Raw genomic sequence first — 23,315 nt, forward strand, 5'->3', positions numbered from 1 at the left:
TAATGCTGGCGGGGTAAATGACATTAAATTTATTAAAGTTTAAATAAATGGACTAAAATCAAATAACCTTGCACGCGTTTTTCTCATTTAACTATAATTTTCTGATTAGAAAAAAAAAATGCTACCGAAATACTTGTTAAGGCTTGTGTTTAAAATGATTTAATTTATATATTATATTGTTTTGCTCCCGTAGGACAACGTGTGTTACATGTTCCGCCCGGCCGTACCTCACCACTTCCTATATACAAACAATTGATTTCTGTAATACACAATCTTCGTCCGTCCACTCGCCCCCCAAATGTAACAGCTCCACACTTACTTCTGCCCAGCCCCGGATTCGTTAGCACTTCGTATTCGTATTCGCTAAGCCAAAAAGCCACTAGGTTCTAGGATATAATAAGCCAGAATAAAACAGAAGGACGCCTGCAGTCGCTCCCCGGGATTCACATCCATCAAGCCAACGTGTGGGGACAATGGGATAAAAATTGTTACTAAAAATAGAACAAAATTCAACTATACAATGGTGTGTGTGTGCTCCCGTGAGCGCAAAAATCGACCAAAACCATCACCCCCCCTTCAGACCCACACTACGCTAGGAAGATAACGAAAAAGATGAAAAACAGTATCAGCACGCCAAAGATCTTGATCATCAGCCAACGGTTCTTCGTGACCGATTGGAAGTATTTGAGAATTTCCCCGTGGGCCGCCTCCACGTTCAGCTCCACGTCCTGCAGATTGCTATCGATCCGTTCGACCATCTCCTCCTGCTCCTTCACCATGTGGGCCAGCTGCTGAAAGATGCCACCCAGCTCCACGATCGTGCTTTCGATGTTTTGCATCGTTTCGGCCCGCTCCTGCACGTAGCTATCGGACTCATCGTACAGCACCAGCTGCTGCTGCTGCTGTTGCTGTAGCAACGGCGCTCGTTCGGAGGACGATCCACCAGACGTGGCGGCACCACCCATATCGATGCACACCTGATCCTGCTGCTCCTGTAGCAGCAAGCTGCCCTGCGTTGAGCCGCGCATCGTCGACGGTGGCAATCCACCGGCCATCGGACCTTGGCTGAACTGTAAAATGGCGCAATGGTGAAAATAAAGTGTCTGGTGAAGCTGGAAGCTGCCATTTTTGCCCGGCCTTACCTGATCCCGTCGCGTTTTCTGCTGCTTCAAGTTTTCCGTCCGCACCTCCAGCACCTGCTTGAAGTCGGAGCTCATGTTGGCGAGCTTGGCCTGCAGCGCCACCACCATGTTGGAGGAATGTGAAAGCAAATGCTTGCCGTTGCTGGTGGACCTTCGTTGCGATTTCGAGACCTCCTGCAGGCGGGCGATCTGTTGGTTGAGCGAGTTCAGGTCGCCCTTGATGATGTACGTCAGCTCCTGTATCTCGGCTGGCCGGTCGTCGAAAAGCGTCTTCTTCTTAGCCACTGGAAAAATGGGAAAAATGGGGTTTGAATTTAAATTAATCTGGTATGCAACGGAAAAAGTGCAGCAAACACTTACGTAGCGTCAACTTTTCCAGCTTGGTGTACGTGCTGGCAATGTTTTTGCCAATGTGCTTGGCAATCATCATAAACTCCGCGTAGCTCTGCATGTGCTTGGCCTTGCGCGGGTCTTTCAGGTTCACTGCCCGCTGGATGTTGCGGCCCTGGAGCGACCGGATTGCGCTCGCAAACTCACCGGAACGGTCCCGTGCCGTCATCGTGAACTCCGGCAGTGCACTGTTCTTACCGAGAAGATCGTCGTCGTCGTCCTCCTCCGCTTCCCGTTGGCCTTCACTCGCCCAAAAGCCCTGTTGCTGTTGCTTCGGTGGTGGCTCGTTCCAAGCGTTCCGTGGCGCGGGATTGGTCGGTGCGGGTGCAACAGAGGCAAAGATTCGCTGCGACAGCGCTGGTAACCAGCTGGTGGCCGAACTAGGGGCCGGATATTTGGGCTTCTCGGGGATGTCGTCTTCCACTCGCTGGTGGTGGTGCTGGCTAGTGCCCGATGACGAGGCGGAAGTTGCTGCTCCGTCCGAGCCGATCGTTATTACAGCGAATGAGTCACCCGTATCGTCAGCACCGTAACGACGTCTTGCCCTTGATTGCATCGCATAATCGCGCTACCGTAGCACCACACCAACCGAAACACCCATTAAACGCCTCCCCCCAAAGGAAGGGCTCCTCTTTTGTTGGATGTTGTTGTCGTTTGCGTTGCGTCTGCAGCGGGGGACTGACGAACGAGAGGGATCCTGCAGACGGGTAGGACAGGATTTTCCTCTAACGTAGGCACATGGGACAATTTAAGGGTAACACAATTAGTTAGTATTTGCGCCCATTGGAATGAGTGAAATCAATTGTTTTTGTACGATTTCCTACAAAATGACGTGGAATGAAAAAGTTACAAATTTTGGCTTATTTTTTTCTCTGCTGTTTTTGACAGACTGTTTGTCAGAAGGCACCAAGGTGAGTAATGTATGGTAGCTCATTTGGATTTTTTTCCTTTTCGTTTTATTTTTTCAATAATTATTTAATTTCGCACAAGAACCACCTTAAAATATGGACATTTTCTATAACATAATATTTCATTATAATTTGCAGATAATTAACCTTTTTTTAAAGCCTTTTTGAACGCTACGCTGTCATACCAACTGTCAAATTGATCTCACCTTCAGTGTGTATCTAGGTATCTTTGCACAAATAAGAGAGTTGTCAATTTTTTTATCAGACACACGACCCGGTGGTATTTTGGAGCACGATTGCTTCCACTTAAAACTTAATTAAAATAGAAAACGAGCTGTTCGTGACTGAAAATGACGCTCTACCACTTTGGTAACTGTGCCGCGTTGGTGTACGTGCCGTACTATTTCACCTACAAATATTCTGGACTGTAAGTGGCTATAGTCTCCTCCTTCGCGTCCCGAATGTGGATTGCGTCCGTGCTGTAATTTTATCTTTTAATTAAATTATGTACCATTTTTCCTTACCCCAACTCGAATCGATTCATGCAGCTCCGAATATGGTGCGTTCTGGAAATGCGTTCAGGCGGGCGGAATTTACGTGTTTACGCAGCTCTGCAAAATGCTTGTCCTTGCAACGTTCTTCCCCGACACCGACACCTTCACGGAAGGGGCACCATTTAACTTCATTGCCGTAAGTGTACCCCCCATCATGCACACACACACACACGGGTTCCGACTCACTGTCTCTAATCACCCTAACCCTGCCCTTCCATTACAGGAATTTCTCCGCTGCAGTGTCGATCTGGTCGACTTCCTTGGGCTTGCCTTCGTGCTGTCTCGAATTCCGGGCAAGGGGCACAGCAAACTGATCACCGCCGGGTTGGGCTGGGCAACGGCGGAAGTGATACTGTCCCGCGGCCTGATGCTGTGGGTCGGCGCACGCGGGGCCGAGTTTTCCTGGCTCTACATCCAAAAGTGTCTCGAGTCGAACGTGCTGCTCGTGCAGCACCTGTCGACCGCTACCCTGCTGTGGTTGTTCTCGCGCCACGATCTGGACAGGAAGCTGGTGCCGCTGGTGGTGCTGCTGCTCGTGGCCACCTCGTACCGGGGCGTATGGTTGGAGGGAACGCTGCACGCCATGTCCGCCGGGCCGTGGCTAAGCTTGGCACTGAAAGCCCTCATCACGAGCTGCATGGGCGTCGGTACGTTGCACATCTACTCGGGGCTGGCGCAACAGATCGGCCTGTAGGGGCGTGGTGTGGTGCCCCCGTTCTCTGCTCAATAGTGTACAACTATCGAGTTAGCAGTAGTAGCTACTCTTACTTTCATTGTCTCTAGTGGTGTTTGTTTTGGAAAACTGGTGGACACTTTGATCGTTTATAGTTTCGTTTTATTTAAGTTCGTGTTGTTGCATCGGGTAAATAAATTCATCAATAACAATACGGTGGTTAAACATACAGTTGAGTTCAGTCTTCAATTTTGTACAATTCTACCCTCGATACACCACATTCAGACGTACAGCAGCTACACTATCGCTACAAAAGAAGGTATAAAACTAGGCAACGACCTTATCGTTTTGTTAATGAAGTGGCCAGTTTTGAAACTTTTGCACCATTACTGGCAATCCATATTCATTCGTTGCAATACGTATGATTTTAGTAGCGGAGAGTTCTGTAAAAAGTAAACCTCTATTTGTTAGGATAATTGTAAAGGATAACAGCAAAAGATGATTAACTTTACCTAACAGCTTAGCAAACAACGACGCAGCAATTTGCCGGGTGCCCATCTTGGCCTGTATCATCTCGAACGGAATGGATTCGTCCCCCACCTCATCGAACAGGGAGCGCAGCACTACCTGCAGCGCATGGCTCGTCACTACGCCTTCGTCCTTCTTATCCTTCCGCTTTTCGCTGTGTGGATCTTCCGTCCTTTTCAAATAGTCCCACTCCGCCGGATTACCAGTAAAGCGCGTCAGGAAGCTACGCATGCTCGTTGGCTCAACACACGGAGCAGGTTCGGCCGTTGTAACCATTGCAGGAACACCCGGCAACTCGGTAGGTAGTTCAATCGGCGCAAACGTTTCAATTGGTGGAACGATTTCGGCCGTTTGTACCTCCTCCGTATGCGGAGCATTGCTCTTGCAATTACCGTTTTTATCGCGTTTTGTTGCTTTTTTCTTGCTAAACTCAAACTTAGAGAGGGGTGTGGCTCTCTCCTTCCGTACGGTGAGGTGGCGCTTATACAGGAAGCTATGAAGCCAAGGGCGCAATGGTTCGGCGAATAGTTGGTTCAGCTTTTGCTCAGCCAAAAATGCTTGCACCTCTTGCCTTGGTTGTTCCTAGGGACGTAGGGATCAGTGATGATTAAACTAGATAAATTGCCACTCCTCAACTACTCACCATGGTGACGGTCGTTTTGGCACATTTTGCCAACTGTCGTGCCAAGCAGTTGGTACTGATCTGCGTAAAAACGTCCACAATTAGCCGCGATCGCTTTTTGGGGACGACGTTTGTTGGGCTAATTTCGTGTCTCTTCATCCCCATAAGATTGTTTTCGATCGGTGGGTTTTGTTCAGTCTCGTCAGCGCTGTTCTCTCCCTCTTTTGCTCTGTGGAGGAAAAATAGGAGTTAAATATGAATTCGAGGTAATTTTATCTATTTTTCTAGTTTTCGTTGCTTACGCATAAAATGCAGCATTTAAAGAAATTAGTTCTATTTCGTCCTTATTGTCTTCCTCGTCGGAAACATACATCGGTACTGGCTGCAAGGTGTCTTCTTCTAATGGAAGGATATCACTATCCCTACCAAAAAAGAGAAAATAAAATGAACGGAACATGAACCATAAACTCGTTACAAATAAATTACAAAATTACAAATTACAATAAATTACTCGTTACAAAATACTTCGGCTTACCGAATACTATCCACTGCATCTAATTCTGGCTCTAGCGAAGGATCGATATCCATCAGGTCGTCCTGCGTAACGGGCAAGCCCGAATGTATCATGGACGCCGGTTCCGTTTCCGCTTCCTGCGCTGAGTCGTTGAAAAAATCCAACAACTCATTAGACCTCGCCTCCCCGAAATCATTATCCACCGTATGATACTCTTCATCGTGGCGCAGCGAAGGCGGCAGCTCGCGCAGCGTAATATCGTCCACGTTTTGTACCGTTGTGCTTTGCTGGCTAGCCAACAGCGCATCAATCACATCCTTCTCGCTGCCAGCTTCCATATGCATGTCGATGTCCATGGTTAACAATTCGTCCAAGGTTATCGGCACTTTGGGGCGACCATCTTTGCCGGGCCGGCACTCAACCTCAAACTGTCGAACACTGAAAATGGAAACGAAGTCTCAATGGCAAGTGTGTGTGTGTGTGTGTGTGTGTGTGTGTGTGTGTGTGTGTGTGTGTGTGTTTCAACACGGCAAAACGGCAACACAACGACAAACATTCTTACACATTCTTTTCCTTGTAACCAATTTTGCGTCCATTGAAATGTTTCTGGTCTACAATTAGTATGCGATCTGTGGGAGAAAAAATATTATAACATAAATTATCACATACCGACTTAATTGAAAAATTCCACTGCTCCACATACCACGAAGTTTCTGTACATTAAACAGAAAAATGTAACACATTCCGCAAACGATTTTGGCGTTTACATCCAACGGCTTGGTACGGCTTTGAACGAGGTCAAAAACGAATTTGCTTAAAATGAAAAGAAATAAAAATGAAATGTAACGCATTGTCATTGCGACGCTCTTCCAACGCTATCGACGGTACCTCACTTCCATGAGATCGAACTGATGCTCGTTCTTTTCTACCAGCCGAGTGTATTTCTTCACATTGGTGCCGGCCGTTAGCACGCACGTGAACAGATTATCGTTCAGCAGCGCCACTTGCTGCTCTTGTTGAGGTTTTTCTTTTTGGGGTGCCATTTTTTTGGTTTTGCTAGTTGCTGAACACTTTTTACTGAACTGGAAATGGTTTTGTTACAGAAAACTGCAGGATGCAGGAGGATTGAGAATTTTGCTACTAGAAAATGCTGTGAAGCAACGTGACCGTTCTGCACCGATGCTGTCCGTTGTAATGACAGAAAATGGTAACATGGCAACAGGGCTAGTGCCTGGAGCCACAGTCTCTGGTTGCTAGTAGCAACGGATCTAATGTATCGAGTGGAGCGAAGAGAGGAGAGGATGATGGAATTCTGGCCCTGTATTCACTATATGCACGCACGCACACACTCACACGTCACTAAGTAGTGCGAATGTATTGAGTAACGACAACGTGAATGATTGTTCGTAGTTTGATCTTAGTAGCCTTTGTTTTGTGCAATCCATCTGGCGCAAGTGTACAATGCCGAAAAAGTTGGCAACAGGCCAAACGGATTTTTCACCTCTTAAATGAGCTTTAATGTAAAAATCGTATTTAATAGAAAATCTGTTTGGCTTTGAAATTGTTTCATTTTTGGTTTCTTACTGGAAACAAAATGAAACTGTGTTGTCTAGAATAAATAGAATGCATTGGAGCAGTGACAGCATTGAGGCTAATAAGATTCTGTTTAGAGAGCTTAAAGGAAAGCGTAGAGAAAAACTAGGATAAAACCTCTAAATATTTCACTTTCTAGTTTTTTGAGAAATTCAAATTCCAGGAGCTTCTTAAATTTAAAAGTTACATCAAGAGAAACCAATTTGGGACAATTACTGATTTTGGAAATGATCCCGAGCCTATATTGAGCTACTGCCCCTGGAACTGATTAACAACCCATGGTTGCTATAGTTATTTAGCGCTTTATTGTATGATCTGGCACTTGAAATAGGTATGTTGCCAAGATTCCGAATGAGCGTTACTTCTTACTAGAAATTGTATGTCACAAACCAACTAAGACATCGTCGATAAAATCCAATCAGAGAAACTGATCCGGCAAAACCCTTTCTTGATCTCGGCTAGCCCAGCAATCCCTCATTAGCGATGTACCACGATGGGTCAGAATCCCCCATTCGGATTATTTGCGTGATTGTGCAACGTATGTTTGCAGATTATAAACAAATGATAATGCAGGAACGATGGACAAACAATAGAGGAGCTTTGAGCATGAAACCAAACCTGCTACCAAACTCTTACCGAGCTGGACACATGTGTTCGATATGCTCGCATTATGCAACACCGATAACATCATTATTTTTCAATCGAAAGCAAATACACCATCAACCGTACACGGTTCTGTTCCCTTCCAAAAGCCAAGCCTATAAATGCAACGTCCAACCAACACGTGGGAACAAGTTTCAAATTTGAACTCTACCCAACAACCCAACACCAGTATGGAATTGTGCACAGATTTGCTACACTTTACCAGTGCTTTTCAACTGTTCCTGCAAACACTAGCCCTGACGCACCTGTCCGGACACTATAGTGTTTGTGTGGTGCGCAGCATTCACGACGATGTTCGGTTGGAGTTTCCACGCGCTATCGTAACCGTTACGCTGGAAGCACCGGCCAACACCACGGACACCACCTTCGGCGATCGCTTGGTGCGCTCCATCAATGCCGGCTGTGAAGGGTTTATGGTGCTGGAAGGGGCACTGTTTCCATTTCTGGACCATTTCCGGTCGGCCCACGAAGCAGCCTACTTCCGAGCGCATAACAAACGTATCATTGCCACTGTGGGGCTTGGTCCAGTGGAACGGGAACGGTTGCTACAGCACGATACGATGGAAGTTACACCCAACATGCTGCTGGTGGAGGTGAATGAATCGGAAGGAATGGTAGGTCTTTACACGACGAAGTTATCGCCGCAGGAACCAAGAGGAATTGTGGCAGAGTTGATGTTGCTGGAGCGGTTCTGTTTAGGCGAGGAGTTGTTGTTAGGGCTGCCGGAATCGATCCGAAAGTTTCCCGATAAGCTGATCGACATGGAGGGAAGACGCGTTCGGCTGTCCACGTTGCCGTATCCTCCCTGCAGCGTGGCGAATGAAGTGGTAATTTGCGGAGATGATCTCTGCGGACAGTCCAAACATTCTAATGCTCAAATTTCTTCCATAGCCACTGGGTGAAGGAAACGCTCGCAGTACGGTTCCGGCCAACTACTCGTTGCAGGCGGATGGGACGGAAATTTTGATGGTACTGGAGCTCTGCCGTCGTCACAACTGTACGTTGGAGATTGAGCTTGGTAGGTCGAAAACGAAGGGGATGCCTTCTTCGTCATCTCTATGCTGCAATGCCTCCTCGTTTCTTCCCACACAGTTGCCAACTCGCAATGGGGCCAGGTGTACCCGAATGGTTCGGCCGATGGTTTGATAGGATCATTGATCGATCGTCGTTCGGATGTGGCCGTGGCTGCAATATACCGTTGGTAAGCATGAGCCAGCCTCGTTATGCCCTTAACTCCAAAGGTTCAACCTTCAACACAGGTACAACTGGTACCAGTACATGACAATGTCGGCCTACACTGGTCGATCGGGCGTCTCCGCGCTTGTACCGCGGCCCCGTCTCTTACCCTACTGGCAAACACCATTCCTATCATTCCCGCCAAGCCTCTGGCTAATGGTGGCCGTTTCATTCTGCGTAGGAACGGTTGCCGTGTTCCTTACCGAGCACGCCCGCCACCACATACGGCCGCTTTCCCGTTCCACCAGTCACAACAACAGGCTGATCGATTCCATCTTCTTCATGGTGAGCTTGTACGTGGAACAGTCCGTCCCGCTGCCGAACAGTTTGCTGGCGGGTTCGATGCTGCTTACGTTTCTCCTCTTCGGAGGGTTCATGATCGGTAACAGTTATGCGGGTGCGTTGGCCTGCGTGATGACGATACCCCGGAACGAAAAGTCCATCGACACGCGGGCCGACTTTGCCGCCAGCGGGATGAAATGGTCCGGCCCGACGGTTGCGTGGATGAACTCGCTGCTGATGGCGGAACAGCCGGAGCTGGTAACGATCCGCGACCGGTACGAGGTGCACGGTGGTGATACGTTGGCCCGCTACTCGCACACTCGGCGCGATATGGGCTACGTCCACGAGCGGTTGCAGTACGGGAGCTATGCGCTGGAGTCGTTCATCAATCTGAATGCGACGCGCTTGCTGCAACCGCTCAAGGAGGACGTGTTTTGGGAGCAGATCGTAACGGCGTGCAGCAAAACGTGGCCACTGATGGGGCACTACGACGATCTGATACTGCGCGTGCAGCAGAATGGCATCCTGCGCTACTGGGAGCTGGGGGTAAGCAGGGTGGTGGAAGGGAGTTTACCATTTTGCCAGTTTTACTAGTTGCGGTCTGTTTTGCAGAGCGTTATCCGGAACATGGGGCTGGAGATTCAGCGCAATTTAGCGAACGCACGGGTGCAGGACTCCGACCACGAGCCGGTCAAGCTACGGATGGCACATTTTCTCGGCGTGTTTTTCATACTGTTCGTGGGGCTCAGTCTGGCGAGCGTTATTTTCGTAGCGGAGCTGGTGATGTTCCGTGCAAATTCCAATTTGACTACGAAGCAAAAAGTGGAAGTAGAAAGTGTAGATTAGAATGTTGGGGAAGGTTTTTCCCATTGGCTTTTTAGTTTCCTATTTGTGATTCAATCTTATTAAGAATGCTTGCTAGAATTATTAAAGCTGTAAGTTCTAAATTCAAGTTAAAGTATTCCTAATTTGAATTTAGAAGTTCTAGCTTTACGGTAAAAGCACTCTATTATGTTCATTGTACCTATATTGTTTAGCTTTTGCTACATTTCAACAGAAATTTGAAGTGTAATTTCTATATAATATCCGCCTTTAATACATGAATTTAAATGTTATGTTAGTGTAACCGTTTGATTTTAGTATTATATGCTTCTGTAAGGGAAATAAAACAATTTGTTGATAGAAAAAAGTGCTAAAAGACGCTAGTTGACAAATTGTTAGATGTTGGCAATAAACAATAGGAAATTTGAGATGAATTGTTCCCAGATTAGACTAAAATCTTTAGGAAAAATAATTTAAAGAAAGTTCTATCATCAATAAATTTTATTATATTTCCAAGACTATCCATATGATGACCCGGACAAGTACGCCGGATGACAACGTACAACACGATGGAAGGACTTGGATTGGATAATATCTGCACTGTCCGAGCACACCCGGAATAAGGTGTCCTTCCATAATTGCGAGAAGGAAATGTCTCGCAATCATTTGAATTGTATGATTATACCCTAACATTAAGCAATACGGCCGAAGCCGTTCTTTCTGAAAAAAAAATAATAATGAATTTTATTAAACACAAAATTACACCGGTCAAAGAAATGATATTCATACCGATCTTGGAGCCGAACATGAACCCGTACCCGCTCTGGAACCTATCATTCTCCTTTCCGGTCCTGGAACCGATTATGAACCCGTGTTGGTCCTGTAAACAATCATGAAGTCATACTGGTCCTGGAACCTATTATGAACCCATACCTGAACCAATCTGGAATCGATCATGAACCCATACTGATCCAAAAATAGCTCACGATTTCATTTATTTCCCTGAACAGTGCCTGGATCTGTTCCGGATTCGAATTCGGAACGATACTCGGACCTGGTTTGGCTATGGCAACGATTCAATTCTAGTTCCAGTCGTCAAACTATACCCGCTAGTAAATGAGCAGCGTAGGAATTAGCGTGATGTTAAATTTAGTGTTTTATTTGTTAATTTTAGTCTTTGTTATCGGTTATTCAAAACAATTTAAATTTGGACTTACCTGTAACGTATTTTTCTACCTGCAACGGGTATAGTCCTATCCCCGATTTCTGGTCCTCATTACTGTACTTCTGGAATCTACAATTTAAAGTTAATTTCTTTCTTCCTAAAACAAACGCTTTCACTCGCTCTTGTTCTATCATTCCACACATAGTATTCAACCAATCAGTCCTAAAAATCGTTCATCGCTTCACGAAATTCCTATCCATGGCACCGTTCGATCGCTGAATATTGTTCCGATTCGAACGAATGCGCGATTCGACCGTTTCGCTCGCTGCCGCCCGTTTCAGCTGCTTCGTGAGAAACTCCTTATCGAACTCTCGGCTTTCCTTCGCATCCTCCCGGTGATCTTCCGATTCGTACCGCTTCACGTTCGATTCGCGTTCCTTATCCCGCCACTCGGCATTGCTCATCATGGCCAGCCGCTTCTCTTCCAGCTCCTTCTCGGACAGCGGTCGCTTCTTTTCCTGCGGTTTGCTCCACGTTGGCCGTTGCTTTGACTGTTCGGCTTTGATCTCTTCGCGCTTGTACAGCCGTATCTCGGACCGGGTGGAGGTGTCCAACTTTTCACCGGACGCTGTGACGAGTCCAAAGTTTCGCACCTTCCGGACGCGCCGTTCATCGTCCGAGTCGTCGGGAGCCGGGCGTGTTTGGGCTGGTTGGTTCGAAGTGTCCGAATCCGATCCGGACGATGAGGATGACGAGCTGGATGGCGTTCTGCGGGGTTTCGCTTTCGGTTTGCTGTGTTCTGGTGCGGGGCTTCGGCTACGTCGCCGGTGGCTGCGCGATCGTGAGCGACGTTTCGTCTCCTTGTGCGACTGCTTCCTTTCGGGAGATCTTGACCGGGAACGACCGCGACTGTGTTTGTCTTTCGATGGGGCCGCTTTACGCACTGGAGACCGGTGGCTCGAACGAACAGGTGATCTGTTTCTTTGCCTATCCCTACTTCTATCTCTCTCTGAATGAGTCTGTTTTCTATCTCGCTTTCGATCTTTTACACTTTCCTCTGAAGAATCTCTTCGGCTGTTCCTCACATCCCGTGAACGCTCTTTGCTAGCATTTGTTCTCCCTCTATCTCGATCATCACGCCTACCATGTTCCTCCCGCCTGCCGTACCGATCATCCTGCCGTCGGCGCGTGCCTCTTCTGTCTGATCCGGACGAGTCGACACTTTGCTCGCGCGCCCGTTGCCTTTTCCCTTTCGATCCACCGCTACCCATCATGTCCAGCTCTTTGGTCAGCTTGTCATACTTCATGGTTAGCAGCTTGTCAATGCTCACGCCTTCCTGCCCTTCTCCGGCTACCTTTTTGTACTTCTCCGCCAGCAGCTTGTCCAAATCCGCGCTTCCCTCACTGTCGCTCCCGGACGCGCTGCTATCGCTCCGGCGTTTGCTTTTCTTGCTCTTCTTCTTGTGGCTCTTTTTGCTTTTCTTCCCATCTTTCTTTTTGTCCTTCTTTTTGCTTTTCTTCCCATCGGATGCTTTCAGGCTCCGGTCGCCCTTTAGCAGCCGGTGCAGCTCCTTCAGCTTGACCGGATTTTGCAGTATCTTTTGGCGCGATTCCATCTCCCGCTGCTTGATCAGCATCAGCGGGTCCTCCATCATCTTCCGGGCGAGATCGACCTGATCGCTGCTGAGCACATCCTTGTGCTGACGGATCGAAAATGGAATGCACTCATGTTCGACGTGATTTTTCGGCTGCGCCACCCCGAACGTCGAGTTGGCCGTCTTTTCCTGCGCGTCCAGCTCTTCGAACGTTTTGTCGATGGTGCGCCCGAGCAGGTACTCCTCCCGGTTGACCAGCTGCGCCGGGCCGCGGTACATCCATTCTAGCTTCTTGTCGCCCTCGTCGCCCGGCAGGATGCCCGACTTTTGGCCGATGCTTTTCAGCTCCTCCCGGTTGCGCTCCTCGTCTATTTCGCGGCGCAGCTCGGTCAGGCGCTTCTTTTCCGCCGCCTCCTGCTGTTCCGCCTTCCAGACGCGCTCCTGGTTTTTCATCGTGTTCGGATGCCATGACTTTTTCGTGTTCTGTAAAGGGCAAACAGGGAAACAGTGAGAAGATTATGTGGAGTTACATGTAAGATTTTTACTTACCAGATCACCGCCACCCATTTTTGGTCACTTTTTTCGGGGAATATTCAATCAATACAAGCGTATCCGCACGGATCGCGGATGTTTGGAGTTTGTTTTGTTTTGCAGCCTGTTTGACAGATGATCCGAACATGTTTGACAAGTGGCAGAACACTTTGGGCCATTACAATTTAGGCCATAACAAAAAGCTGGGAAATAAGTATTTTGTTTTAAAAATAACAAAAATATACATTTTATAGTTATGAGAATACATTTTGCGAAAACATCATCCATTTTATTACATGAAATATGAGAAAAAGATTATTTTTATTGTTGCAATTTGAATTTGAAACTCAATCTGGCAACCCTGCTCGAACTGTCATGTTTGGGCCACGAAAGTGACAGCACCGATTCCACATCGCCAAGAAAGTTGACACGTATCGTTACGTTTACCTATTTTTTGTGTGCCTCGGCCACTTCGCGTAGCGGTCTCCGTCGTCGACGCAGCTTCACAATTGTGTGCATTCGTGTTCCAGCAAATTTCGGAACGTACGCTGTACCAGTGTCGCAAGCAATATTTTAGTTTTTGTCCGTAAACTGCCCAAGCTAAACCAGCCAGCAAAATGGTGGACAACACGAAGGATCTCGGCTTCACCAAGGAGGAGGAGCTGCTGCTGCAGGACTTTAGCCGGAACGTGAGCACCAAATCGAACGTTCTGTTCTATGGCAGTGCCTTCATCGTGTCCGCGGTCCCCATCTGTAAGTACAGTGCGGTGGCACCCTACCACCCGGGCACCAGGAGGCAATGTTTTCACTAAAGAATGTTTCATCCCCCAAACCACCAACAGGGCTGTTCTGGAGGGTTCACCAAATGGACCTGCTGCCGTCGGTCGTGTTCTTCGTGATTGTGACCGGCCTGTGCACGTACCTGCTGGCGATGGCGTACCGTAACACCAAGTTCACGATGAAGCACAAGATTGCCATCAAGCGGGAGGACGCGGTCTCGCGCGAGATGACCGCCCAGCTCGCCGACGACAAGAAGATGAGCCGCAAGGAGCGCGACGAGCGGGTGCTGTGGAAGAAGATCGACGTCGCCGAGTACGAGGCGACCACCTTCTCTATCTTCTACAACAACGCCCTCTTCCTGGCCGTGGTCATCTTTGCCAGCTTCTACCTGCTGCGATCGTTCACCCCGACCTTCAACTACATCTTCTCCATGGTCGGTGCCGGTGGACTGCTGGCCCTGCTGTCGACGGGCAAATCGACGTAAATGGTGGGCAAGGGGTGGCATAGGGTGATGTGCGAGCGGGGGGGATTGTAGCCGTCTCTGTGCGACCGTGTGTCCGTACGCATGGCGCTCACTTCTTAATCCTACCATCTTGGTGACTTTTTTGGCATTAGGATGTTAGGACAGTGATTGGAGCACTGCCGGGCGTACGGGAGTTCTCATCCCGCAAACACACTCACACAGCACAACACAAAAACAACAAACAACAAGACTCACACAAAATAGTTTAAACTTGCGACTGTGTGCGATTGTGCCCCGTGGTGGGGGGGTGCATACTTTTTCGTTTATTCGTTATTACGAACTGAGACATTCATTCACTGCTGCTATTTGTACGCCGTACGGCTATTTCTTCCGGTCGGCTAATTAATAATCATTCGATGCATCGCTCAGTAAAGATTAAGTTACTACAATTAAGTGTGTAGTTGTGTGTCCGCTTCAATGTTTGATCCGAAAACAGGAATGAGAAACATAATTTTTATCGGAAACGTGTCAGCGTACGTTTAGGGGATGGAAACAACCGCACCGCAAGGGAAGCATAATGTTTTTGAATGGGATTAGTAGTTAATATATTAGTTTAGTAGTTCTATAGAGATGAAAAAGGGAAAACAGCAAAGAAATCTTACTTTTTTTAAAGTAAATTTTTTTCTCATAAGTAAATTAAAATGCTAAATTTATGTGAGAAACCCATTTCACACAGCACGGCAGACAAAGCAGAGACCATAGCCTAAGTGCTGTTGATCGACCACTTTCGATGAAAAAGCTGCTCACACACACACTCACACACACACCACCAAACGCCACGACAGCTACGTGACGTCATGGGACGTTTTCAAAACAAAGCACACACTTCACAACATTACGCAGACGGAACAACAACGTGAAAACAGTGCGCTTGCCAAGACAGTGTGTTTTTGCACGGGTTTTTCATACGAAATTACAGTTTAAAGTGATTAAAGTTGGTCGATAACACTAGCCTTCAACGAAACACGAACAATAATTGCAAGTTAAAAAGTGAAAAAAGGTCACTTGCAAAAGAACTTTCTGTGTGCGTGTGTGACACTCTCCTCGAAGTGCCAGTGGTGTGTGGGAAGACCAAAAAGGCGAATCCCGTCCAACATGGATTACGAGGAGCTTACCACGATGGTAGAGGAGCAAAATCAATCGGTAAGCGTAACATTTGTGTCGATAAAAAACCTGCGGATGCAAAACGTGTTTCCCATCTAGGAAGGGTTCTGTGTTTTGGAAGTGGGGACGGAAATGACGATAAAAACAAAGATGGCGTCCACCATAGCCTGCTGCCGTGCTGCGCGGTGGTGGTGGTTGTTTGTTTTGATTTGTGGTTTCGATGGACCTTGAACGTTGCATATATTATTTATCCAAGGTGAATGTGTGTTTTGTGTGTGTGTGTGTGTGTGTGTGTGTGTGTGTGTGTGTGTGTGTGTGTGTGTGTGTGAAGCGTGATCTAGTTCTAGAAGTTAGTCATATCAATCCTAGCCACCCAAATGATTGCACAAATTTACAATCAATTTCAATACGATTACAATAATAAAACCACACAGTCACCACTACCACCAACACCACCACACTGCCCCATTGGGACTCGCTCGCGTGCTCCATGACGTCATAGATCAGTTGACGAAGGCAACAAAACACACTCTGCTCTTTTCCTCGCATCGGCAGTGTAAGCGTGTGTGTGGGCCCCGTGCGTGTAACAGAAAAACACACACGCAAGCTCCGCTTTGCCAAAGGGCCGGTAGGAACTCTCTTGAGAAGGGTTCGATGACCAGCTTTTGCGCAAGCATATTCTAGCAAGAAGGGTGCAATATTAACTACGACGCAATTTCGGCTAGCGTGGCTTGGGTTTTTGTAGCTGTTGTTTTGTTGTTGTAGGAATTGTTTGTGTGGAAAACAGTGAGGGGGAAGAGAGTTGCTTCGAAGCGAGTTTTCTTTATCATTATTTTTAAAATAGGGCACATTAGTCGGAGGATATCGTGTGTTACGAGATTAGTTTAAAATTGTTCATGGATTTTGATGATTGACAAGAATAATTTTAAAAATTGAAACACAATATTTCATAAAATTGTTGTTTTATTTCAAAACCTGTTGAACATGATCGAAGATATTCAATTATGTCAGCTCGAATAATTTTGAGAACAGTTTCTGATCGATTTTTAAGATACGCGCGAGTAAATCAACAATCATTATAGGTTGTTGTGATTATAATTAAATTACTGATAATTTCAACTCTATAAATGGAGATTTATAAATTTAATATATTTCGGTGGCAATGAAGATATTTGTCTCTATTACTGTTATGTTTGTAAAAAAACACTTAAATATCTATTTATTATTTATTTTACATTATCTTTTTTTTCTTTTTTTTTAATACAGAAAGTTGTTTTATGTTTTAGCTCAGATTTTTTTGAAATTTTTGGAAAAGAAAGGCAAACAAACTGAAGGAAAACTATAATTCTGTTTTTGAAAAGATAAACAGTAGAACCCCTCTATAACGAGTTTATTCCGTTCCAATGACTCACTCGTTATGCGAGAGGATATTGTTCATACAATTGAAAAGTATGAAAAGAGAAATAATTGGTTCCAGGTCAAGAAAAGTGCTGGTATATTTATTTATTCATTTATTTATTACACCTCCAAGTGGCAACAGTAGTCCAGTGATCAATTCTTAGTATCGAAATGTTTGTCTTCATGAGCAAGTAGATCAAGAATGCATGCAAGAACACACTCAGCAATAAACCTCACACTTGCGAAATTCACGCTGCTCGGTACACTACACACTAAAATCCACTCCAATATTGTCAAATAAGAAGGAATGAATTGGACCAATTAAACTGAAGACACTACTTCACTTACTCCACCTGTCGATACAGGGTTTTCCGTGTCACTTTCGAATGTAAACATTGTTATTCACCGCGTGCAAAATGTTATTTCACATAGATCTGACATTTCATTTCCATCATAATAATTTTTTATTTCTTCAGCATGATTTTCAACACGACTGAAGTTGGATTGAGTTTGACAGTTCTTTGTTATGTGTTGAAAATCATGTGTTGAAAGTGAAATTTCATTTTGAAGCAAATAAACCATTTGAAAGCTGTTGAAAAACATCTTGGATGCGGTGAATAATAATGTGCACATTTGAAAGTGGACTTGGAAACCCCTTTAAATAAGTCACTGAAAGCCGAGCCTTGATCGACAACGGTTGTTGTGTCCAAAGAAGAAGAAGAAGAAGAAGAAGAGTCTACACATTTAGTTTTTGCCACAAAAAAAGATTATATTTGAATATGCTGTGGGAAATTCTTTATGAACAATTGTTTATGAAAAAACTGCTCATTTTCTCCTCCGCAAGAATGAAATCCTACATCAGCCTCTTAAGGCCGGGGTACATTGTCCGTACTAGCTAGTGTAATTTCGATTTTCACTAGAGCATCTAGCGGCGGCTGACCGAAGCATTTTGCCAAACAATTTGAAGCCGCTTCAGAATATATGTTATTTTTCTAAGTTTTTTTTTTATTAAAAATGGATTGGAAAAGTTTTGTAATTGATCGATAGATATGTTCTGCACGTATTATATCCATATTGGCATAAGAAAACGGTAAAAAAACTACTTAAATTTGAGATCCGGCACGACCATTCCCTCGTTGACCAAAAAAAAAAATTCCACCAGTAATTTTTGCTTAATCAAGCTTTAAGATTTTTGTGAGGAAATTAATTTGTTAAAAGCATGTACAGTAGAACGTCGATTATCCGGGCAGCTCGGGACCGGACGGTTGCCGGTTAATCGATTTGCACGGATAATGGTCCAAGAAATGTCATTTTCATATAAAAATTATTATATTACTAGTTTTTGATTAGTTTTATGATTAATCCAACTTGAATAAATCGATTAATCGTTATTAAAATATTATTTTAATCCAAAACTACAGGTTTAACAATTGTTCATGAACAAAAGTGAATTTCGAAAATATCCTTAGACACCTCAGAGCTACACAAAAATCTGGTTGCCCACTTGACTATCGCTACAAATGTTCGCTGTACGTTTAAACCGCTGTCACATTTATGCGCACGGTTAAGCCGCCCGCCGGTTAATCCGCCCCCGGATAATCGACGTTCTACTGTATTTACAAAAAAAAATCATTTTAAAGCGTAATTATTGAAACCTTTCTTCCAAAATCCCCCCTTGCGCAGCAAAAGAGTTGTGCTGCCCTGCCCTTGCTACGCAATCGATACGCGAACCACGACGGCACCTCTCTCCGCTCTCTCTCTCTCTCTTTCTCTCTTTCTCTCACTCACCCTCTATCTCGCTCCCTTTAGCCAAACAGCAATTTCCAATGCGTAATACATCTTGCCGGCTCGCCGTGTAATAGCGCGCGCGCTCTTTTCTACTCGGCCCCTTTCGCTCGCTCTCTTCCCTTTGCCCATTCTGCGAGAGCGAAAAAATTGCTGCGATTCGAAACGCAAATTACGTCGTTGGCCTTAACCGAGAGCGCGCGCTGTGAAGCCGTTGTGGTCCGGGGGGGGGGAGGGCTGGGCTGCAAAAGGGGTGTATGCGGGGGTGGTCGGGTGCATGCACAGACACAAGGAGACGGCGGGTTTGGGGGTAGGAAGGAGGCGGGGGGGGGGGGGGTTTACCGCCGATTCGCAACCTGAATGGCGCAGCATCGTTCTGTTGCCGTTGGTCCGCCTCACGGGGATGGTCGTTTCGCGGGTTCACCGTGGTGTGTGCGCGTTGTGCGAGTGTTTCGTCGTCGTCGTCGTCTGACCGTCTGTGTAGTGGCAGTGGACTAATCCGTTTGACCGGGATCGGACAATCGGTAAAAAGTGGAACATCGTTGTGACACAACACTGCCACAACATCCTTCCAGTTGGCAAGTGGAGTGGCCTTCCCGGGGTTTCGGAACAAAAGACAGCACGGAACCGGAACCAGAGCACCATCCTTAGTTTCACCATAGTTGAAAGTTTGCATTTTCGACCACCGGCACTGGTTAACCGAGAGCACAGGTAACACAGGTCCCAGCTAGCTAGAAAGACCTCCGGGAGAAGTGGATTTTTGCGTCGTAGCCCGTTTTTCTTGCCCTATCCCCAACCTGACGCACTGAACAGTTTGGATGCCGTGAAGGGGGATCGCAGTAGCATAAAAAAGGGTCCAAATTCTGTTCCATTTCCATACTTCTCCGCTGGTGGTGATATCCTTTAATGAGCTCACTCTCATCAATCCCGCTTGAAAATGGGTCTCTTCTGGCATCACCAGGTTCTTGCAGGTTGTTTTAAGGTTTTGAAGATATATTGCCATGTTGTGCTAAATTACGTCGCAATAACGCCTTATAGGCTGTTAAGGCCATTACTTAGCTTAGGCCAATTGAAGATTGAATAAGCGAAAAAATAATGAATATTTTCGGCTAAGGATTCTACCGCACACTTTAACGCTGGTGTTGGATGAGCTGAGGTGACTTTCTGGAGCGTGAGAAAGAGAGAGGTCCCCCCCGGGTCAAACGCATCACCGATGATGCGTAGTAACTCACCGTCACCAGTTCGAGAGACGAGCCAAACCTGCGTCTCGGTTGGGCAAACTTGGGCTGGGAAGTGGAAGTGGTGTCACTCTGTCTCGGCTGTCCATGCCGGGTGTTTATGACGTCGTTATCGTTCACTAGATTTGCGTCGTGTTACATGACCTTTTTTAAACGTGACGAATTTTGCCTGTGTGGGTGGGTGCCCATGCAGCAGGATGAACGGAACTGATGCTGGTACTATCCCTTTCAATGCGCAACAAGCGTTACAAAGAAGGTACAGGTGGAAAGGCCCTTTTTGTGGAGTCTGTAGTTCCTTTCATTTATGGCTTTCTTAAGAACATATTACCCCTTTTTGTACTGTATTTAATGATCTCGTGGTGATGTTTGTATCAACTAACGCATTTTTCCCCCCATTTCCCTCATTCAGGAGCGCAAGGAAGGTGGTAAGCGAGGCCGCAAACCGGGACGTAAAGTGTCCATCGAGAAGATCGATATGAAAGCAAAACTCGGTAGGTACACAATGAGCGTGTGCACAATTGGCGCTTGATTTAGACGACGATATATGATACTAACGATACTAACGTTTGCCCCTTTTCTTCCGTCCTGTGTCCGACCTACCAAGCAGAACGCAGCCGGCAGAGTGCTCGCGAGTGTCGTGCCCGGAAGAAGCTGCGCTACCAATACCTGGAGGAGCTGGTGACCGATCGCGAGAAGGCCGTGGTGGAGCTGCGCCGAGAGCTCGAGAAGCTGTACAACTGGGCGCTGGAGGTGGACGCGGGCCGCTGCCCGGACGGTTTGCAGGAGCTGCTCGAGGAGCTGGGCGCCATGAAGCAGGAGTAGTGCCGGTAGTGCACGCATACAAACTCACCACGCCCTAATCGCGTCTGCCTTGGTTGTGTTTAAGTTAAACAAAACAAAAAAGTGAATCACTGTTGCTTCCTTTCTTGAGTAATAAGTTTGGTGTTGATCTCTCTGGGTGCACGTAGAGAGAGAGAGAGAGAGAGAGCTGTTGTGTTCGTCGAGATCGAACCGTGATCGTCGTTCACCGCGATAGCGCTCAGTTCGTGTGTGTTGCACAAGTGTTCCTTTTTTTTGTCCTTCGTTTTTCGTTTCCATAGTTACGTTTGAGTATTTCTGTTCGTTGAGCATTTTGCCATAAAAAGAATGAGCCTCCGCGCCCCAGTGCGCGAGGAATAGGAAGGTGAAGAAAAAATACATAAAAAACGGAAAAAGTAAAAGTAAAGATATAAAAAAAAAACAAGGAGGAGAGATACAACCAATCTGCAGCGGTTAATACATGACTTAAAGACAGTAGAATCCAATAGAGAGATAGAGAAGGGAGGAAAGCGATTACCTCTGTTTAAGGGATGGTGAAGAACACTACATGTAACCCCCAAATACACAAACTCTTCAGTGTATGTGTGTATATTATCAGTTAGTTTTATGTAATAGGATGGTACAAAGCAAACAAACAAAATACGCAAAACACATAGGTTTCGAATGGCCTGCATGGTAGTAGTGGGTGAGGAGCAAACACGTTACATATATTAGGCAGGTTAAGATTATTATTACAGGACTCATTGTGTTAGGTTTTACTCTGTACGAAATAAACACACTAAAAAAAACGAGCTCACATCGAAAGCGGCCGTTAAATTTGGTTGCTGCGCCCAAGTGCTGCGAGGGCAGCATTCGTTTGAAATTGCGAACAACTTTCATTCCTGTTTTTGCGGCTCCGCGTTGCGGTGGCCCCCCCGGGAAAGAGGTGTAATAATTGCACGTTTTTTATTGTCTCCTGCATCTTAAGATGACGAAGGATTAGTTTTGCGAGGAATTGTTTGCTTTTTTGTACGCGAGAGAACCAGAAAAACAATATTTTTGTACGATATATTTGTGAATTCTACTAATAAAGAAAACACTTCCTTCTAACCACACTTTTGCGCACTTGCACTGGGTGCCAGTTTTGTTGGATGTTATTTTATTTCATTCATTAAAGCGAGCGACTTTCTTTAGATTCTTGGTGGAAAGAAATTAACAAAGCATTAAATCATTAAAGTACGATCAAAATTTAAAAACAACTTCGTCGGTTACATGTTTTGAATGTTTCGTAAAATAATTTGCCTACCATCCACTAGATGGCGCTTTCTTTTACAGCGCCCCTCGTGTTTGGAATTACAAGTTTTTTTAAGGTGCAAACTCACAATTATCAAAAAAGTATATTTTTATTAATTTCTTTTTGCCTTGACTAATTAGTAACACGGAGCTGCATAGTCAATGTTTATGCTGAGAATCCGGAATGGGAACCGAGGCAAGCCTAGCAGAGCAAGTGATCTACCCAGCATTGGGCGTTACGTTAACTTTATAAACTTTACCCAAGATATCGCTCAACCTTGTCCAAAACGTGGTCCAGAGTCTGTAACGGACTAAATCTGACCTCCAAGCTGTTCCAGTTATATACCCAGTATCCGACTTTTCATGTGATCCAGAATTGAGGCTTGATCTTATCCCCTTGTATTTTCTGGTTGTAAAACTCAACCTGGCCGATAAACTATCTTTTTGCTACTGACCTCCAACTTGTTTAGTCTGAATCTAGTTTTGAATCTATTCTAGTACTGGCACTTCACGTTGGTCCTGTCCTGGTTCTGATAGAATATTTGTCACCTAATTTGTGATATTAATTGATTTGGCCCGGTTACAGGGGTACACAATGAAATATTAAGGCCGGGCTACATTGATCGTACTCTCTGGTGTAATTTTAATTTTCACTAGCGCACCTGGCGGCGGCTGACCGAAGCATTTTTCCAAACAATTTGGAGCCGCTTTAGAAAATATGTAATTTTTCCATGTTATTAACCTAATTTGGACCAGAAAAGTTTTGTAAAAGGTAGACGCACATGTCCTATAAGCATTGCATCCATTTTCATGGCAAAAAACGATAGAAAAACAACTTAAATTTGAGATCCGACACGACCATTCCCTCGACGACCAAAAAAAGCTTCCACCAGCCGCCGCCAGATGCGCCAGTGAAAATCGAAATTACACTTGCGAGTACGATCAATGTAGCCCGGCCTTTAAGGAAGCCCGTTACTCCGAGGAGATCGCACAATATCGGTCCTGGATTCGAATATGAGCTCATGCCAGTTCTGGAACAACTACTGCAGGTCCTGGTGCTGATACTGAACCCGTAGCGATGCTGAGAATGATATTGAACCTATATCGGAATTGATCACGAACCGATTTCAGTCCTAGAATCGATCACTGGTTCTGGATCCGATAGTTGACTCAAACCG

The 23,315-nt window shown here is 45.9% G+C and overlaps 7 protein-coding genes across 8 annotated transcripts; 4 read left to right on the forward strand and 3 right to left on the reverse strand.

Moving 5' to 3' along the window:
- Positions 1–143: 143 nt before the first annotated feature.
- Positions 144–2,427, reverse strand: LOC120959773 (syntaxin-5). The gene is made up of 3 exons (XM_040383416.2): positions 1,503–2,427; positions 1,143–1,426; positions 144–1,070 (listed from the first exon to the last, which is right to left on the reverse strand). The coding sequence occupies exons 1-3, from the start codon at positions 2,086–2,088 to the stop codon at positions 588–590; spliced, it is 1,353 nt and encodes a 450-aa protein (XP_040239350.2). The 5' UTR covers positions 2,089–2,427; the 3' UTR covers positions 144–587.
- Positions 2,428–2,684: 257 nt separating this feature from the next.
- LOC120958425 (transmembrane protein 147) lies at positions 2,685–3,896 on the forward strand. Its single transcript, XM_040381223.2, has 3 exons — positions 2,685–2,867; positions 2,989–3,130; positions 3,218–3,896. Exons 1-3 carry the CDS (start codon positions 2,791–2,793, stop codon positions 3,686–3,688), a joined length of 690 nt encoding a protein of 229 aa, XP_040237157.1. The 5' UTR covers positions 2,685–2,790; the 3' UTR covers positions 3,689–3,896.
- Positions 3,897–4,004: 108 nt separating this feature from the next.
- On the reverse strand, positions 4,005–6,643 carry LOC120958424 (uncharacterized). The gene is made up of 7 exons (XM_049609055.1): positions 6,220–6,643; positions 6,035–6,144; positions 5,894–5,960; positions 5,353–5,769; positions 5,120–5,239; positions 4,839–5,046; positions 4,005–4,777 (listed from the first exon to the last, which is right to left on the reverse strand). The coding sequence occupies exons 1-7, from the start codon at positions 6,372–6,374 to the stop codon at positions 4,019–4,021; spliced, it is 1,836 nt and encodes a 611-aa protein (XP_049465012.1). The 5' UTR covers positions 6,375–6,643; the 3' UTR covers positions 4,005–4,018.
- A 1,114-nt stretch (positions 6,644–7,757) lies between these two features.
- Positions 7,758–10,088, forward strand: LOC120960229 (glutamate receptor ionotropic, kainate 5-like). The gene is made up of 5 exons (XM_049610771.1): positions 7,758–8,414; positions 8,479–8,605; positions 8,680–8,788; positions 8,847–9,651; positions 9,718–10,088. The coding sequence occupies exons 1-5, from the start codon at positions 7,758–7,760 to the stop codon at positions 9,949–9,951; spliced, it is 1,932 nt and encodes a 643-aa protein (XP_049466728.1). The 3' UTR covers positions 9,952–10,088.
- Positions 10,089–11,293: 1,205 nt separating this feature from the next.
- LOC120958560 (pre-mRNA-splicing factor CWC25 homolog) lies at positions 11,294–13,364 on the reverse strand. The gene is made up of 2 exons (XM_040381449.2): positions 13,237–13,364; positions 11,294–13,170 (listed from the first exon to the last, which is right to left on the reverse strand). The coding sequence occupies exons 1-2, from the start codon at positions 13,252–13,254 to the stop codon at positions 11,326–11,328; spliced, it is 1,863 nt and encodes a 620-aa protein (XP_040237383.2). The 5' UTR covers positions 13,255–13,364; the 3' UTR covers positions 11,294–11,325.
- Positions 13,365–13,651: 287 nt separating this feature from the next.
- On the forward strand, positions 13,652–14,914 carry LOC120958145 (translocon-associated protein subunit gamma). Its single transcript, XM_040380725.2, has 2 exons — positions 13,652–13,971; positions 14,061–14,914. The coding sequence occupies exons 1-2, from the start codon at positions 13,836–13,838 to the stop codon at positions 14,480–14,482; spliced, it is 558 nt and encodes a 185-aa protein (XP_040236659.1). The 5' UTR covers positions 13,652–13,835; the 3' UTR covers positions 14,483–14,914.
- Positions 14,915–15,335: 421 nt separating this feature from the next.
- LOC120956970 (REPTOR-binding partner) lies at positions 15,336–21,959 on the forward strand. Of its 2 annotated transcripts, none has more exons than XM_040378830.2 (3): positions 15,336–15,664; positions 20,456–20,537; positions 20,651–21,959. In XM_040378830.2, the coding sequence occupies exons 1-3, from the start codon at positions 15,617–15,619 to the stop codon at positions 20,866–20,868; spliced, it is 348 nt and encodes a 115-aa protein (XP_040234764.1). In that variant the 5' UTR covers positions 15,336–15,616; the 3' UTR covers positions 20,869–21,959. The 2 variants fall into 2 exon arrangements, with proteins under 2 accessions (XP_040234764.1, XP_040234765.1); XM_040378831.2 differs by having other exon boundaries at positions 15,340–15,664; positions 20,654–21,959.
- The last annotated feature ends 1,356 nt before the right edge of the window (positions 21,960–23,315 follow it).

Source organism: Anopheles coluzzii, chromosome 3, assembly GCF_943734685.1.
Source record: "Anopheles coluzzii chromosome 3, AcolN3, whole genome shotgun sequence".
NCBI classification, from domain to species: domain Eukaryota; kingdom Metazoa; phylum Arthropoda; class Insecta; order Diptera; family Culicidae; genus Anopheles; species Anopheles coluzzii.